The following is an 18,702-nucleotide window of genomic DNA, read 5'->3' on the forward strand; positions in this document are numbered from 1 at the left end:
CTGCAGGCTGCATGTTTTTTTTTCTGTCTTTCTGTAATGCAGCAGAAAGTATCCCAACAATTGGATTAGGCAGTCCGCCAGGGAATACCCCCCCCCCACACACACACACACGGTCCATGCATAGAAAACAAATGGAGAAGCAGCTTAAGTTGGCTATTGTTAGAAGAAGGGATTGTTGTCAGAACACATCCTGGGGAGAGTATTTGTATCGCACATTTGTGAGAGCCCTCAAAGTCAGAAGATCTTGGATACTGGAATCCATGCGTTGGTTGTTTATCTGGCAAAATCACAAGGACAAAGTCATCTCAAAGGACCCCTCGAACTGGTCGGAATGACTCTTAAAATGGCCACTTGAAACCAAAATGGCAGACTTTCTGTGACTTTTTAGGCAAGGCTTTTGTAGACTTTAGTGGGTTTTCTCATGATAGACACGTCACCCAAATTGAAGTGAGACCAGTGTTGGAGGCCGAATTAAAAACAAAACAAAAAAAAGTGAGACTTCTTGAGCATGTCTACTCATAGTAAACTACTGTTGCTAAGTGGTCTTGCGGGTGATTAAAATGTGAATGTTTTTTTTTTTTTAATTCGAGACAGTCCAAGCAAGCTAAAAAAATGTTAGCAGTACCCTTTGCTCATCCATTTCGGACCAAAATAGTAGACTTTCTGTGATGATCTCTTGAGTCTTCAGGAAAGTCTATTCATGATAGACATGCCTCCCGTTGATTAAAAAAAAAAAAAAAACCTTTAAATTATCCAGGCTATCAAGACAACGTGGACACTTTGAAACAAAACTGTCTTTCCAGGCGTGTCCTTTTGAGACTTTGTTTGGCGAGAATACTCATGATACACAGTCCGAACAAATTTCACATTGCTTAGAGAGGCATTGTTAAAGAAAAAAAAAAAAAACTCAAAATGGAATGACACTTGATCTGGCTTTAATGACGATAAAATCCTTTCCCCAGGGGCTGGTACCAAATGATGTGAATGCAGTACTTTCCCATGTCAGTATATTCCCCTTGAGTCGAAATGTATCCCGCTTTTGAAAAGGGAAAGTTAACAAGAAGCAGAGCGCAACATGTCATCCGCATTGGACACATCATGTTTATGAGTGTTTTGGTCACGCTTGGATCATGGCCTGATACAAACAATGGGATAACAGGCGTAACTGAAGACAGCTGGGCATGGGAGCGTAGCCAAGCCTCCCTTACCGCAGATCAAAATATTAGAAACAGCTACTAAGCGTTGATGCCCATGTTGTTGCAGGACCATACGCGAGTGGTGAGCCCCATCATCGATGTCATCAGCCTGGACAACTTTGCTTACTTGGCCGCCTCGGCCGATTTGAGAGGAGGTGAGAGGATACGCCGCGATCTCCCGTCGCTGTAACTTAACAGCTGCGAGCACAGCTGGCGAGGAGGAGGAAGTCCCCCTCCCCGTTACACTTAAATGATCAACCAAAAAAAAACAAAAAAAAAAACGTTTATGTTGACGGATGTCTCTTGTTTCTCACCAGGATTTGACTGGAGTCTCCACTTTAAGTGGGAACAGATTCCCATTGAACAGAAAATGGCCAGGAGTGACCCCACGCAGCCAATCAGGTTCGAGTGATGGCGGAAACAAAATGCCAACTTGAACTGTCATATGGAATATTTTTATTTTTATTTTTTTTTGACAAGGAAACAAAATGATGACCTTGTCGGAAGCAACATGCTAACTCTGTTCTTCAAAATAAATTCAAATTAATCCAAAATTGTAACGTTACACTGTTGAAAATTCATTCATGAAGAAAGAAAATACTTTGTTGGAAACAATATGCTATAATTTTTGGAAAAGTGCAAGCAAACTTTGCAAAAAGAATAGTTCCCAAGTAAAAATGTTAACTTTGTTTAAAAAAAAAATGGCAACTCTTTTTTTCTAAAATTTTGTTCTCAAATACAACATAATACAAAACAAAATGACGACTCTAACAAAATAAATTCACCAAGGAACTAAATGCTAACTTTGTGGGAACCAAAACACAACACTGTGGTTCAAATTTGTTTACACAGAAAGAATATACAAACTTTTTTCTGCAAACAAATGCCATCAACATTTATCCATCCGTCCATTCTGATCTGCTTAATCCTTACAAGGGTCGCGGGGGGTGCTGGAGCCTATCCCAGCCGTCTTCAGGCAGTAGGCGGGGGACACCCTGAACCGGTTGCCAGCCAATCGCAGGGCACACACAGACCAACAACCATCCCAAAATTATAACTTTGCCAGTGAACTCACAAAGAGACAAAATGCGAACTTGCCATAATGCCACACTTGTCAGAAGCAAAATTCTAAGAGCTCGGTCCCAGCTTTCACACAATGACGATCACGGTAATGGTGCTAAATTTTTTTTATGCAGGACCCCGGTGATTGCGGGGGGAATATTTGCAATGGACAAGAGTTGGTTCAACCATCTTGGACAGTACGACACTCACATGGACATCTGGGGTGGGGAGAACTTTGGTAAGATGCCTGCTCACTTATATATCTGATTTCATGTATTCTTACTTCACATTAACTACATTAGACATGTGCTTCAAATTAAATCAGGGAAATGAAAATGATGTCATCGGGTGATGCATACTGGACACATTCCCGACAGTTTTGGACATGACAGCATTCCACATTGCGCACACACAAAAAAAAAAAAAAAATCCTGTCCTTGCCATTTGTGCAGCACTGGAGCATTCAGTGAAGCTCAGTGACACGTTTCACACTCAAATGTCCGTAGGAAGAGGAGGATGATGATGATGATGAGGAGGAGGAGGAATATTCTTATTATTCTCATTGCCAGAGCTGTCGTTCCGCGTATGGATGTGCGGCGGCAGTCTGGAAATCCTGCCCTGCAGTCGCGTGGGTCATGTGTTCCGGAAGCGACACCCGTATGACTTCCCAGAAGGCAATGCTCTCACCTACATCAAGTGAGTCCCTGATGGAATCGAATACTAAAACTGGAAAAAGTGTCTGCAGTGCTTGACTTTTTGCACATAATCTTTTGTTCAAGCCGTATTCATATTTATAACACCCACAGTATAAAGTATATGTATTTTTCCAAATATATTACAAATGGGGGGGGGGAAAAACACGTTTTCACAGCCTGTGCATGTGAGAACCAAGCATGAAGTCAGTGGAATTTTTTTGTCTACCTCTGAGAACAGATTGTGCGGTGGCACAGATCTGGGGAAGGGGACCGAAAAAAATATTTGTGCCATGTTTTTCTTACCTTTCAGAATGAGGTTTTAAAACAGCAAAACGTGTAAAATGTGAAGTGCTGCAAATACTTTTCGGATGCACTGTACTTGTGAGCTTACTGATGTGTGACGTGTGCGTAGGAACACACGGCGGGCCGCCGAGGTGTGGATGGACGAGTACAAGCAGTACTACTACTCGGCCAGGCCTTCAGCACAAGGCAAAGCTTTCGGCAGGTACATTCTTGTCACCGTACGACATGAGGGAGAGTAGATTTTCAGAATCGTACACATCAAGAAACTTACCTTTATTATACAAGAGTTAAGCGTGTGGCGTGTTTACTTGTCTCTTTGCAGCATAGCCGACCGTCTGACGCTGCGCCGAAAGCTGAACTGTAAACCTTTCCGCTGGTACATGGAGAATGTTTACCCTGAGCTCAGGTGGACTACGCTTGATTTGTCAATATTTCCTTAAGACAAAATCCTTGTAACGTGGTTAGTTTTCATCTAACCGTGTAACACAGAGACATGATTTTTTTTTTTTTTTTTTATGAGTGCGTTTAGCTGTACCGCATGCTGGGCCGCACCACCGTCACGCTGCATTAAATCACAGTCGCTCAAGTCCCTCGCGTACTCACACATTGGACCAATTAAGTCGAGAAGCCAAAATGGTGAATCACCAAAAGATAAATTTAGGGGGGCGCCGGCTTGTAAATTGAAGTTTCTTTTTCTTTTTTTTTTTTCCCCCCCTGGCATGTCAAGCGAGAGTAAACGCACGCGGTGTCATGACACCCTGAATCACAAATGATCAGGTCAATGATTCATGCTGGAATACACATCAGTTTGGTTTTTATTCACAAATTTGATTCGCCGTGAATTACTTGCAAAATAAAATTATGAACATTCTGAATAAAATAATCAATCGAATACAGTGGTGATCCTAGGGTGGGGATTAAGAGGGACCTGAGCCCCCTTAACACTTTGCCAGGACTGATTGAACAGTATTTTATGGAATCATACCTCATAGTTGAATTATGAACACAATCCTAAATTCAAATATGAATTCAATGAAGTTTGACTTTCAATGATCAATTGAAGCGGTGGCGTTCGATTAGCGTCTTTCTTCAGTAAGATTGCTGACCGGCCTCAATCCCTCCCTCAAGGGTTCCCGAGCAGGAGGCCGTGTCCAGCATCCTCCGACAGGGAACGTTGTGCCTGGAGACCCGCGGGATGGACGGACTCGGCCTGGCGGAGTGCAAAGTGGTCAGAGGCAGCAGGCCGCAGGCGCAGGTTAGGGCTCGGCCGCTGAGGGGACCGGCGGGAGGCGCGGCCTCACCCGAGGCTTGGGTTTCAAATAAGCCTGGCCAAAAGTGTACCAGATTAGGTTGTCGGTGTCGGGAGTTTCAATTTAGGCTCGGGTCTGGGTTAAGGTTTTGAGTAAAGGTTAAAGTCTCAAGTTAGACTTTCAAATCTGGGTTAGGGCTTCAAGCAAATGTTGGGGTTTCAAATTGGCAATGCATGGCAATCGCGGGTTTTGAGTTTCAAATTAGGGTTTTCAGGAAAAGGTTCTGGGTTTTAGTCAAGGGTTAGGGTTTCAAGCAAAGGTTATGGTTTCAAATTTGTATTTTGGGTTTCAAGATTGGGTTCGTATGACAAATTAAAGTTTCAAGCAAAGGTTTGGATTCAGGCTTTCAACCCAATGTTAGGGTTTCAAATACTGGTGAGGGTATTTAATTAGTGATTTGAAGCCTTGTTTGGTCGGGTTTGGAGCCTGGGTGAGGTTTTCTTGAAATCCACAAATAATTGCTTCCTATTGATGTTTGTGTGTGATTTGTTTTTCAGAGGTGGGAGTTAATCGAGCCGTTGATCCGGCAGCGCGACCTTTGCTTGGCCATCACGCTCTTCACCGCGGGGTCAAAGGTCACCATGGAGCCCTGCAACGCCAAAGAGCCTCGACAGGTCAGTACGCTAACCCAAGATTAGGGTGTCAAACAAAACATTTGCGTTTCAAGTCTGATTTAGGGATTCCAGCAAAGATTGGGGCTTGTTTTAACTCATGGTTAGGGTTTCAATTTCCGGTTTCAAACTGGGATTAAGGTTTTGAAACAGGGTTTTCGTCCCAAGGTTTAAATTTTCGAAGTATTGTTTCAAGACAATAGGGTTTTAAAACAGATTTCACGTTTCAAATTAGAGTTTTAGGCCAGGGTTTCAAAATGAAGTCTGAGGACAAGGGTAAGGTTTCAAATTAGGGTTTAATCCAAAACATTTAACACACTCGTGACACATATGCCTTCACTTAAAAGTGACAAGGATATAAAACGGAGAATCACACACACACACACACACACACACACACACACACACACACACACACACACACACACACACACACACACACACACACAAAATTAAAGATTGATTCCCTTTGAAAAGAAAATGCACCGAGGACAAGATGTGATTTCAAAGGCTTTGAGTGCAACTCTTGGCTTTCCTCTCACATCCTTGTCAATCATCTACACATCTTAATGGCCCTAGCAATCAGTGTGGAATGAACACAAAATGGCCATCGTAAGACCAGCTGTGTCATCGGCGTTCAGGAGACGTGGGCTGTAACCTCTCAACCCTAACCCACCATCTTTCCATGCTGACCCGCGTCCACCCGGTGATTTACAACAGCGAGAAGGGAGTCGCGATTAAGTGGAAGCATATGTGTGAGCCGCCGCTCGCGTCCTCCTTCATCTGCTGGTGGCCATTTTGGCTCCGCATTGGATGTTTGTCCCACAGGAGACTGAACAATATTGCATTTATCATCCTCTTGTTTTTGCATTCCAGTGTCAGTTTCTCCCTCATGAAATTGTGTGGGAAATCCATATTTGGTTAGACAAGGTTTTCATCTGACAGTGACATGTAACACTGAACTATTTTCTCACTAAAACATTTTGTTGACGTTTTTGTGGATGCTGGAACGGATTCACGGCATCTCATGTTTTTTTCTGCGCAGAAATGGAAGCCCAAAGGCTCGGCCCTGCAGCACACAGTTAGCGGACTGTGCCTGGACAGTCAGAGCACAGCCGGCCCGCTTGTCATTGCACAGTGCCGCCCTCTGGTGGCCAGCCAGGCCTGGGAGCCTCAGATCATCACTTGAAGGACCAAAGGAAGGTTCCGGCAACAAAAGAATTACCTTTGCCTTGCTTCTGAAGCAGTGTAGGATGCTCCATCTTTAAAGGAGGCTGCAGCTCTTCTAACCTTAACTTCTTGCTTGTTTTTTTTTTCTTTTTTTTTTTTTTTTTTTACATGTTAATTCCTTAAAGGGGACATATTATGGAAATCGGACTTTTTCTCATGTTTGTGCAATGAACCCCTGCATATTTACGGATTTTTAGGGGGATCGATTGTCTGTGATCCACTGATTTTGAAATAATGCTTTGGCGCCATCTTGTAGCATCTTGGAGCCAAGGAACTGTTGAGCTGAAGGGAGAAGTTTAATTTATGGGTGAGCGTCATTTACTTAGTATGCCTGTCCACCAATCAAATGTGAGATAAAACGACCAAGTAAAGCTTTGGTAATCTGCCTGTTTTTGAACATGTGTCTGAGTAAGTCGTTCCCAACTTTGTCCCACTTTGTCCCACTGCGATGTCACAATTTGGACTCTGGCAATGTTCTTTAGGTGGTAAAATCTTATGGTAGAGATGTTCTTAATGTGTGGAATAAAAGTCGGCTCCAATTCTCAAATCACAACCAGGTTTTGTGTGAATGGTTTAAAAGATATTAACTGTAGTTTTATTAAAAGTTTCTCTCTCTGTGCCTCAGGACCGATGACTTCTTCAGTTTTCTCCTGGTTAAGCCAGAGAACGTTTTCTGCCATCCAGGATTTAACATCTGAGATGCAGTTAAAAGGTGCATCCATTGGCCTTGTGTCACTCTGACACACAGAGATGTGCATTTGTGAATCGTTGGCATAACTGTGAAAGTTGACTCCATGTTTCCTGATAGCATCACCAAGAGGGAGCATGTATGGGTCTAAAAGCACTGGGCCTAAACTTGAACCCTGGGGCACACCACATGATTTTATGGACCTTAGAAAAGCAGGTATCTCGACTTACCATGAAAGTTCTGTTTGTAAGGTAGGATGTAAATTAATTAGTGGACAACGCCTGAGAGGCCGATGTGTCTGCTGTATCAAACAGCAGCGCTCAGATCCAGTCGAAACAACAATTAGTCTAAAATCATTTCAGATTGACTGAGTGTGCTGAGGTTCACCCTGAAATCAGACTGAAATTTCTCAAGAGCATTCTGTTCATTAATAAATGCTTAACGCAACATCAATTTTTATCCAACTCATTGATGGAAGAATCGATTCTGACAATGTATGACAGCTTCATCGGTAGAGATGACCAAATGATCCAGCTCACCAGTTGTCTTCAATTGAAAGCTGTGCTTGGCATTGGCTCAGTGGTGTGCGGAGGAGGGGTGGGGGGTTGAGCGCTGGCTCACAGCTCCGCCCCTTAAAGGAGCCCATATCACCATGGCAAGAAATATACTGTAAAACTACATCTATGATTCGTGCTGCTCCGAATATTTTGGCAAATGCATGCCAAGGTCATGTTGCTGGATGAAAACATGCTAAATTTGAGAGTGGCCTCACTCCATTTTTGCAATTCAAAGGAATGCTGGCGGTAAATAGAGGTTTGGTTTCAATTTTGACATGTGGGGGCACTGCTTTATTGCACTCAGCACTTTTCGTGATTCATCAGTCCAACTGATTTCCAAAATAGCAGCGTCCGTGAAACCAGGCTTTGCTTGAGTGCCAGTGCATTTGCATGCTAGTGTATGTTATTTATCATTTTCGATTTAACAGATGTTTGGGATAAACTAAAATCTGAGGGAAACACAACATTTGTGTTTAAAAAAAAAAAAAAAGTATCCCGGAGAAGATGATTCAGCACGATATTAATGCAGCCTTAAGACTTCATACGACTCATGCAAAATGACAGTAATGGAGTGAGGCCACTCTAATTCTCACTGGGTAAATTGTGAAGAAAAAAAGCGTAATATGTCTCCTTTAACAAAATGTAAGAGGGCTGATGGGTACAAAGCTGTGGTCAGGTGAATTTTTTTAATTTATTGTTCTGCATGGTTGCACCCAAAGAATGTTTTTTTTTCCTTCTTCCTGTCTTGTCATACTGTACCCATGTGCTGGAAATACTTGTACGTGTATATTTGCTTGATATTTTCTTGATGTGTGTGAGTGTGCGAGTGTGTGTGTAAAGTACACCTGACAAATAAAATGTAGTAACAAAGAAGGCTGTCTTTTCTATTTTCATACTATTTTAATCATATTTTCTCCTTTTCTGTGACACACATTTTATTTCATTGTTATTGTGACCCTTTTCATTTGAGTTATTTCAGTGTTCTTTTTTAAAATATTTTTAATATGCAGTTAATTACTTTTAATAATGTTGCCCTTTACCAGTATATTATGTTTTTCTACTTTATTTAATTGTAGCCGAATTGTGAATGAAATAATGTTTCAATAAAAATTGCTATTATTACCTCTTATCACTTTAATTACTTCAAGTGTAAAAATTAAGATACAATAAAAATAGCAGTAATAATATTATCAAATATATAATCGATCACTTTAAAATAATACAATGATATTCCAGCATGTGACATATTTCTGTCATACATAAATCTCTGATATTTTGTATTTATAGTTATAGCTTTTTTTCCCCACAGTATACCTAAAATATGTAAGATGAACACAAAAATACATATCAGAATTTAACAACAAAAATAATCAGAATTAAAAAGAACACAAACTTACTTTTAAATAGTAAAATAATGATATCCCCTATCTTTATTTCATATACATTACTTAATTATAACATGACTCTTAATAATTTAAAATAAAATAAAATTCCTATCATGATTATTTTATTTATATATTTTTATTTTTTATTTTTTTATTTTATTCATATTATATCATATTATTATATAAAATATCTATTTATTTTTTATAACATACCCGTTTACTATCTATTATTTCTGCATATTTCTTTATAAATTGCTTTTATCGTCTTAGCATTTAAAAATGTCTAAAATCAAAAATACTAATACATTATCCTTTTATCTTAATTACGTTTACTTGGAGTGTAAATGTTATGTAATTTGTTATGAAGACCTTGTTCACTTAATATAATTGAATGATGAATAATAATGTCCATAATTACATTCATAATAATGATATACTGAAATTTTGCCACAGTCATTATCTCTCGCCACCGCCACTGACTGGTTTGGTCCATTGCCATGACTGCACCATGCGGTGACGGAGTTGCGCGTCAAATGCACCAGGGGGCGTTATATCTTTCCATACACGTGTGCGTGCTGGTTTTAGAGGAACGCCAGGGTCTGTTCCAGGTTTGCTTCCTCACCTGCTCATCATCGCACAAACTTTGCTTTGGACCAATGAGAATGTGAAGGGGCGGTCCGTTGCTAAGGAGGAGGTTTGGTTGAGCCGCTTGCTCGCAGCCATTCAGCGGCGGTGGCCGAAGCGATTGGGCTGCGTGAGTCTTTCGCAGTGCTTTCTGTGGAATTTGAATTATTTTTCCTAGGAGGGGGCCGACGCACGCGCCTTCGCGGCGGGGAGGGGGCGGATTTCGTGACGGCGTACTGACTGGCTCGGCCTGGTGCTCACAGGTAAGGTGCGTTGTATTCATACACTTCCCCTCTCTCGCTGTCGCTGTCTCTTCAATTAGCTCGCTAGCACGTCGAGCTAAGCGTGTGTTTGCGGATGTGGCTACGTTAGCTCCATTCCAAACCTTCATTTCAACGCCACCCAGTTTGCTTGTCTGTAAGGACAAACTCGCGCTAAGTCGACATACAAGTCCAGCTGATTTTGCTTTGTAAAATGTCCAAGGAGTTCATTTAAACGACCAAATAATAGGGGCGATACGGTTGTGTCGTGCGGTTATCTCAAGTAATCTACCTGGACGAGGTGAGCTTTTAATGGGACATAAATGCTTCACTTATCACCTGATTTCCGGGTCGTGTGACGTCGTTGCTCGCCGTGCGTGCAAGTAAATGTTTATGTATGAGTGCGTGTCAATGTGTGTGTGTGTGTGTGTGTGTGTGTGTGTTTACACGTGAACAAATTGTAATGTTCTGTATAAATGTGAGCAGTGCTTCCTAATTTTTTTTCCTGTTACTCCCCACCAAAAGAAGAAAACATTTGTCAATACATTGTTATAAGTACACTTCTGCATAACGCTGAACAAAAACAAACGATAAATACAGATCAACTTACAACATGGAATAACTTTAACATGTGTTTAGTTTGTCACAGATAAGATTTGCCTAAAATTACAATAAAGAAATGAATGAGATCACCACTGCCACTTACTGCAGTGGATGTGCAATGACACTTTATTCTTGTACGGCAAAAAAAGCATGTTCCCTAGAACCCAATGCATCACACTGCACCCCCTCCCCTGTTAATCTAGCTTGTGTACTGCATATGTAAGTAGCAGTGCAACTGTGTGTGTGTGTGTGTGTGTGTGTGTGTGTGTGTGTGTGTGTGCGTGTGTGCGCACGAGCTTGTAAAAAATGCCACAGCTATGTGTGGATGGTGAGGTTTATAAATATGATATCTATTTATGTGGCTGATGATGAGCCAGCGTCGTACGAATGAGTGGAAAAAAGCAGCATGAAGGGAGAGGCTCAGATGTTGGTACCACATGTTGAATTCTGCCCGAGCCGTGACGCAACGCGGGTTGATAAACTTGCTTTGCGTCCATGAAGCAATCACTGGGCCTCACTTTTAGTTTCGTCACTGATAGCAGCGGGATATAGTGAACCCTCTCTATTTGCGGTGTTTAGGGACCAAGCCCCGACGCGAATAGTAAAAATTTAGTTTGTAACAAAACACCCCATCATCTAAAAATGTTCAACTATCGATATGAACAGTTTAAACTTGGCTTTACAAGATCAGGATTTTGGGGGCCGATGAGCAGACAAGCACACAAGTGACAAAATCACGGCACAGCAAAATAAAGTTCATACGGCGCTTTTGTTGGTAACTAATTCAAAATCAGTCTTGATCGGATTACTTGTTTAGTTGATCGAGGAATAATGTGTGGAATACATTGCCTCCACTGACTTGTTTATTAAGAAGACAAAGACTGATAAATGCTGGACAACTTTTTTGAGGCTCTCTGCATGAGAAACTTGTGACTTGGAGTTGATATTTAGACTGGAGTCCCATTTTTGATGTCTTATGTCTCAGAAAGTCAGATAGATGAATCATGCGGGGACAAAAGTCCCGCAGACAATAGTACGATGCACGGTGACAAATCTCCTCCCGAGGTTTGCTCGTGTTTGTTTTAGTCTTTCACCATAATCGTCATTTTATGACTTTTCTGCATAAATGCCTGCATACTTTTGATAAGAGCTGCTGGCCCAGTTTGACAACCCCCCCCCCCCCACACACACACACACACACACACACACACACACACGCCCTTGTGAAATGTTCAATGTATAAAAAAGTACGACTGAAGCTGAATGGGACCTCATGGAATCTGATATCCGCGGATCAGAATCAGGCCTTTTCCCAAATGTGGATAAAACGTACTATATCCATATCCATGTATTAAAACTAGTCTACAAATGCTTCGAGGTGTGCGGACATTAAATGCTGTCTAAATGTGGTACACTTGAAATGAATAGACTGCGGCTGAATTAATTGTATGACTTGTATCATTACATTTCCTTAAAGAGGTTGATGCAAAATCTCTGTCCTGAATCTGCACAGGGTTCATTTTTTTTCCCGCATCGACTAAACTTTATGTCGAAATGAGTTGGCGCGATCGCGGCGAGTCAGTCAGAGCGTCTCCATAAAAGACTGTTTTGAACGTTCGGGATCATTTCTCACTTCCTCGGTATGACGGAACGGTTTATTTTCACGTTGTTGTTGCAAATCGAGCCTCCTGTGATCGTTGTGGTCACTCAAGCCGCCGCGATCAATTTCCGCAGCATTTCACGTGTCGCCCACAAACGCGAGCGACGCGTTGAAACCGCAACCGATCTGAGCCTATTTTGGTCTGGCGGCATCCAATCAGGGTCATCTTGATTGTAAAAACGCTGTTGGCCGTACTCCTGACCGGCTCAGAATAGGTCGCGGGGAAAGACGTCTCTTCTTTCTCATGAGCTTTCAATACAAGTTCATCAAGCCCGGAGCGTGCGAGTGTCCATCTCCAAAAGCACCGCCGCTGACCACATGATGTCAGGATCTCCCCCGATCGGCAAAATTAGTTCATTGCCACTCGCGGACTGTTTTTTTTTTTTTTTTGTCCGGCTCGTTTCAAGAAAGCGAATCAACAGAAGCATCTTTTTATGAGTGTGCCCATTTGGGACTTTTATCTTTAGCTCTTAATTAGGTCCAAGGGGCTTTGAGCTCCTCTTATGTCGCCGCCTGTTAAATCTGTGAGGTGTGTGTGTGTGTGTGTGTGTGTGTGTGTGTGTGTGTGTGTGTGTGTGTGTGTGTATATTAGTGTGTGTGCGCCTTTCAGGTTGTGTGCAGGAGGAGGCTGAGGCGTCTCTCCTTTTTGTCCCCGGGCAGGCCCTACATGGAGCGATACCTGAGCCCTCCTCATGCTTTATTCATACCCGCCGATCTGTAATTAAGACGAGCTGCCTCGGCAGGATGGCCCCTCGTCGTCATCTCGCAAGGGACGTCTGGTTCGTTAGGCAAATGGCTGTTCAATTAGTTGCTTAATAGCTGTTTTTCCCCTCTGTTTTTTTTTCCCCCCGCCCTCCAAGTGTCCGGGTTACCGGGACACTTGTTCCCTGGGAACCAAACGACATAGAATGATGTACATCCTAGTGACACGACCAAACCAAGGTGAAGATAGTTTACGAAAACTGGTGTCATTTTCAAAAAAAAAAAAAAAAGTTTTATTGTCTCTCTATTTCCAGTTGTTGGTGAGTCGGTAACGCATCCATCGTAGTAAATGGCGTTTCATCGAGTCACAGTGGACTCAAATGAATCAATAAAATGAATAAATCCCCCAGCTCACAGGCGAGAAAAACGAAACCCGCGTGGACGATGTCGACGAGCAGGTACTTTGCATTCCAGCAGCGCAAAGAAGAGGCCCTTCTGGCCCACGAGTGTGCGGAACAATGGCCCCGCTGTGCCCGCTGTCCATTTGGCCGCCTTCGTGCCGCATTTCAGCGAGGGGCATCGGCGCCTTTTTGCTCAGCGAGGCGTGTTGATGAACGGGTCGGTGCCTGGCGGTCTCCGACCCGTTCCTGCCCACAGCGGCTGCGCCTCACCGGGGGCCCCTCGGGGGCGAACAGTAATTCCTCATTAATTGGCGGACCGGGCCGTAGTGGATCAAAGGTGCCTTGGCAGATTGTGCCGCCCTGGTCGTTTTCCAAACTGGTCCATCCTCGGATTTGGGCCTCTGTATGTTTGTGATTACGCTTATTAGAGAAGATAAGACAGAGCTTTGCTCTGCGTAGCTCGCACTGGAATTCCTCCATGTTGCACTTTGGGAGCGTTGGGAAATCCAACGAAAAAGTCCAACTTGTCCCGACTATGACGACGCCCTGGGAGATGAGGACAAGCTCTGGCGAGATTCGCCCAAAAAACGTCATTGACACACCAAAAATGTGTATAATTGCACGTATTAATAATTTAACCGCTAAAGATGTGAGAAACGATGATCCTCAAACATCACGAATTAATCTAATTGATTTTATAATTTTTTTTTTTTTTAGGGCCTGACCGGTTAACCAGCCGATTTAATCTACAGATGTTAGCGCTTTTAAAATGGGCATAGTTTTTTTAAATTGTGTTATTTTTTGTTTTAACACATTCACACCTTACAATATAAGACAAAAAATATTGATGATGATCGAACCCCCTTAAAAAATAAAAATAAAAAAAACTCAGAAAAAAAATCGGCAAAATCTGTTGTAAAGTTAAACAAATAGTAAAGGACAAAGTATTGTGAAAGAGTCAAACGATCGGCCTGTAATTGATATCTGTGTTAAAGGACCAAAAATTAAGTTATTTTATTAGATTTAGTGTTAGTTTTTTAAAATATTATGAATCTGCTGATTAATCAGTTACCATGATTTTATTCTGCCAAATATCGGACTTGGCCTAAAAAAAAAAAAAAAAAAAAATCCACACTGGGGCAGGCCTTATTTATTTATTTCGTCATAATTTGAGGGTGGGAGTTCGTTATTGCCTTAATTTTCACCTCCTTGAGCTGTCACATTCCTCACATTTTTACACATTGATTACACTTCGTTTATTTTAGCAGCAAGTTACTGTACATCATCGAAGACTACCGTCGAGGTCACGTTTTACAATAAACCCTCACTAACGTCGCACGGCCAGGTCGTGCTGGCAGCCCGGCGTAAATCTGCCGGAGTATTTAAATTCCGCAGACGTCCCGCCTCTTGACAAATAGCCCGGGTGGGATGAGAGCAGCGCTCGAGTACGTGAACGGCATTCCTGACATACACGAGGGACGTAATAGCTGCACTCCGTACCCCTCTTAAAAATAAAAATGAAAAAAATCAACAAACAAACAAAACAATCCGACCATTTCTCCGTTGAGACATGCAATCGTTTTGCTCTTTCTGTTTGGCGAGTTCACACCCAAGACAAGTGTGGCGAGAGTCAAAAGCGTGCTTTCATGGGTCTTGGCCAGGTTAGCGGGATGGTGCAAGATTGCAAATATGTTCGCTCAGCGTGAATTTCCTGTTCTACCATCCTCTCGTCGCTCCTGCTGCTTAGACAGATAATGCTACGCTACGCGCGCACACCCCCCAAGCAGGCCTTGTTTTCCGCCTCGTCATTTCCGCCTTTGACCACCGTAGCCTCTTCTGCACAGAGATTCCGCAGAAATTGCTCGATCAGAGCTGAAGCAGAAGAGCATCAGTCAGCATTTGCCTTTCACACCGACACCAGAAAAGACAGGAATTTGCTGCAACCAGAATCTTTACCATGGAACTATGACCTAGAGGCCCACTGTGTTTCGACTGCTCAAAAAATAGTACGCTTCAACAAAATTTCGGCGCAGATTCATTTCAAAGCGCCCGAAACGTGAACATTTCTGATTGAAACATTTCACTTCCGGGAACTACAAGAACTGATAACAAAAATTTCTTAGAACTTAAAGTCACTGTAAAGAAGAAGTATGGGGGATGGTTTTGAACTAGCGACCATCACAGTGAATGGTTCATCGCAGAGTACTGTATCTAGAATGAGACTCAAAAATCAGGGAAATTCAAGCTTTTCTCTCAGCTCTCAGACGATTTCGTCTCACGTTTCTCACACCCGCAGATCCCCAAATGATTGAAAATATATCCGCTAAAAGCCTCCAGTGGCTGGGATATTTATTGTCTTGGAATAGTTTTGCATTTTTCATTCGATGCTAATTAGTTTTTATTTCGTTTTGACTTTTGTCTTTTAGTTTGTTTTAATTAGTTGTTAGAACAGTTAGTTCCCTCACCCCCCAATAACGCTTTATTTTAGTTTAGTTTTTATTCGTTTTAATATTAGTTTTAGTTTTTTTTTTTTTTTAATTGAGTTTTTGTCATGTGCAAAATAAAGAAAAGTGACAGCAATACTGAAATGAATAAATTTAGAAAGAGACCCGACAAATTGACAAAGATGAAAACTAAGCACTTTTTTTTTGTTGCTATAAATATCCATCGTTTTAGTTAGTGTTATTAATGTAAGCTGTACTTTTTGTTTGTTACTTTTTTTGAAAAAAAAAATCACTTTCATTTTTATGTTCCGCTAACAAAAATATTCTTACAATTTTAGAGTTTATTTTATTTTCATTAGCTTTCATAATCTTGCTACGTAATAATGTCGAATTCCCTTCTACAGGGGCAATCATCCATTATGTGGCTAATTGCGTTTGGGGAAAGATTGTTTATAAATTTCAAAGCAATCGAGCCAAAACACAGAACACTACTTATCTACAAAACAGGCTTTTTTTCTTTTCTTTTTTTTTTTGCCGGTCTGTAAATTGAGTGTTACGTCAGTCTCACCCCCGCTCACCAATTCACATGCGGAACGTGTCCGCTATCAGCGACGCACTGATGAGTTACTTTACCATTTTATAGCCCCGTGCAAGTCACCCTGGATTGTAAAACTTCCTCTCGCATCAGCATTTGTTCTGGAAGATTCTATCAAATGTGCTCATGCCCATGTGGAATTAATAGATCACATATTAACTGCACGTTGCCACACCGCCTTGGTCAATATGTAACGGTGGCTCCGCTTCCGAAGGGTCAACGCTACGCTAACGGAGCATAGCCGCTGCTGTGCTGCTTTCTCGACAAGTTTTAATAACGCTTGAGAGACTTTTTGGCCGGAGGCCTTGAGAAGCAGGAGTGCTTTGTCTTTTTATTTTAGAGGCTAAGTGGATTTCAGGAGTAATAAAAAAGGGGGATGGATTGAAGGTTCCCAAGGCCAAGCTGAAGATTGACTGGCTTTTCGTGAATAAAGGAGGGCTGCTCGATCAATTAGACATTAGCAAAAATTATTTTTTTTTTTAAATTTATTTGTTTATTATTTATTTATTTATTTTTTGCTGTTTCGCTAGTTCAAGGTGCGTCCCCACTGACACTGGACTGTTTTCCACTAACCGCATGTTTATATTCATATTATTTCCACGGGAGCTGATGTTTGGGAAAAACTGATTGAAAGCTTCTTTGGTGTCATTGAGATGTGAAAGGGGAAGTCACTTCAAAAGTGTTTCCAGTAGTCTAAACAGTTTATGCCGAGTATTTTTTGCGTTTTGTAGAATATGAGTGAAGCAGCAAAACCCCCACCCCTGTTGTCATCCATCTTAGGGGACGGCCATTTTGCGTCTTGCAGTCGACTGAAAGTGACATCACAGACCTGAGCCTTTGGGGTAACGACCATCACGGCTTCCGATGTTGGTCATGTGATGTTCACAAGCTGAGCTCTTAGGCGCGCTGGCGAAACCTGCTGTAGTATTTGTGTGGCGACGTGCGCGTGGCCTAGTAAGTGACATAAGCTGTGACTCCAGCTCCGGCTGATGATTTGGCGTGCGGTTAGTTCAGCGTGAGTGGCTTCTTCGTGCCCCGGGATGTGCTTTCGTTTTATATTTGTGTGTTTGACTGTTTGTTCCTTTCATTAAACAGCTAAATGTCCAACGGCGAGGTGCGCCGTATATAAGGCCGCCTGAAAATAATTGATCAGCCTTTTGTACTTGCTCGAGTGGTCAGTGCGTGGACCTCACAGTGCAGAGGTTGTGGGTTCAATCCCGGCTCCGGGCCTTCCTGTGTGGAGTTTGCATGTTCCGCCCGTGCCTGCGTGGTTTTTCTCCGGGTACTCCGGTTTCCTGCCACATTCCAAAAACATGCATGGCAGGCTGATTGAACACTAAATTGTCCCTACGTGTGAGTGTGACTTTGTTCGTCGATGTGTGCTCTGCGATTGGCTGGCAACCAGTTCAGGGTGTACACCACCTGCTGCTTGTAAACAGCTGGGATAGGCTCCAGCACGCCTGCGACCCTTGTGAAGATAAGCGGATGAGAAAATAGATGAACGGATGGATGTTACGTGAGGTTAAAGACCAAATCTTATAGATTGACAATCTGACTACAGGCTCTTGAAGTGTCTGCAGTCATAGATGAAAACAGAACACAATCTTTGTATTCCGTGTGCTGCCATTTTGAAATCGTTCACTGTGACACAAATTGACACATAATACATGTTCTGTGTTCTCTTACTTTTTTTCAGAACATGGATAAGACACAGCTCCCATCCGTGACACTGATTGTGGGATGTGGAGTGTCTTCTCTGACATTGTTGCTACTCATCATCATCTACGTGTCGGTCTGGAGGTGAGAAAATACATCTTATAAATAAGGACGCACTGTACATCGGCCTTATAATTATAGGTTAAATATTGGAGAAAAAAATGACATCACTTTTATCGGTCCGATGCAAAAATTAGGCCTGTTCTTTTTGTACTATTTAATGGCTTTTGTTTTAACTTATAAAAGATGTATAAAACACGACTGGGGATGTTAACAAAACGGGATTGAGTTTATTAATAGGTACTACATGCATCAGAGCTTTTGAGTTTGCTCATCACCTCACCAACACAAGTGAAGAGAGTTCTGAAAGTAGGAAAACGTGACTGCACGTTGTCGCTGACAACATTTTTATATCATCCTCTGCCCGCACTACATGTAGAGGCCGGATTGAAATGTTTTACTCTCTCTCTCTCTCTCTCTCTCTCTCTCTCTCTCTCTCTCTCTCTCTCTCTCTCTCTCTCTCTCTCTCTCTCTCTCTCTCTCTCTCTCTCTCTCTCTCTCTCTCTCTCTCTCTCTCTCTCTCTCTCTCTCTCTCTCTCTCTCTCTCTCTCTCTCTCTCTCTCTCTCTCTCTCTCTCTCTCTCTCTCTCTCTCTCTCTCT

At 42.2% G+C, this 18,702-nt stretch overlaps 2 protein-coding genes across 7 annotated transcripts in view; both read left to right on the forward strand.

The window, feature by feature from the left end:
* Positions 1–7,031, forward strand: part of galnt16 (UDP-N-acetyl-alpha-D-galactosamine:polypeptide N-acetylgalactosaminyltransferase 16) — a 17,847-nt gene extending 10,816 nt beyond the window's left edge. The window contains exons 8-15 of the mRNA XM_019872605.1: positions 1,514–1,598; positions 2,393–2,496; positions 2,828–2,954; positions 3,366–3,458; positions 3,579–3,662; positions 4,385–4,511; positions 5,064–5,180; positions 6,223–7,031. Of these exons, the coding sequence (XP_019728164.1) occupies positions 1,514–1,598; positions 2,393–2,496; positions 2,828–2,954; positions 3,366–3,458; positions 3,579–3,662; positions 4,385–4,511; positions 5,064–5,180; positions 6,223–6,366 (881 nt within the window). The 3' untranslated portion in view covers positions 6,367–7,031. The remainder of the gene's footprint in view (positions 1–1,513; positions 1,599–2,392; positions 2,497–2,827; positions 2,955–3,365; positions 3,459–3,578; positions 3,663–4,384; positions 4,512–5,063; positions 5,181–6,222) is intronic.
* Positions 7,032–9,700: 2,669 nt separating this feature from the next.
* numb (NUMB endocytic adaptor protein) overlaps positions 9,701–18,702 on the forward strand; it is a 31,548-nt gene continuing 22,546 nt past the window's right edge. Inside the window, exon 1 of one of the 6 annotated variants that reach the window (XM_019872324.1) lies at positions 9,701–9,924. The gene's annotated coding sequence lies outside the window, so the exon portion shown is untranslated. Of the gene's footprint in view, positions 9,930–14,447; positions 15,294–18,702 lie in introns of those variants that run through there. The other 5 variants (XM_019872325.1, XM_019872321.1, XM_019872320.1 and 2 more) reach the window with 5 other exon arrangements.

Source organism: Hippocampus comes, unplaced genomic scaffold (assembly GCF_001891065.2).
Source record: "Hippocampus comes isolate QL1 unplaced genomic scaffold, H_comes_QL1_v1.1 scaffold92, whole genome shotgun sequence".
Classification (NCBI taxonomy): Eukaryota; Metazoa; Chordata; class Actinopteri; order Syngnathiformes; family Syngnathidae; genus Hippocampus; species Hippocampus comes.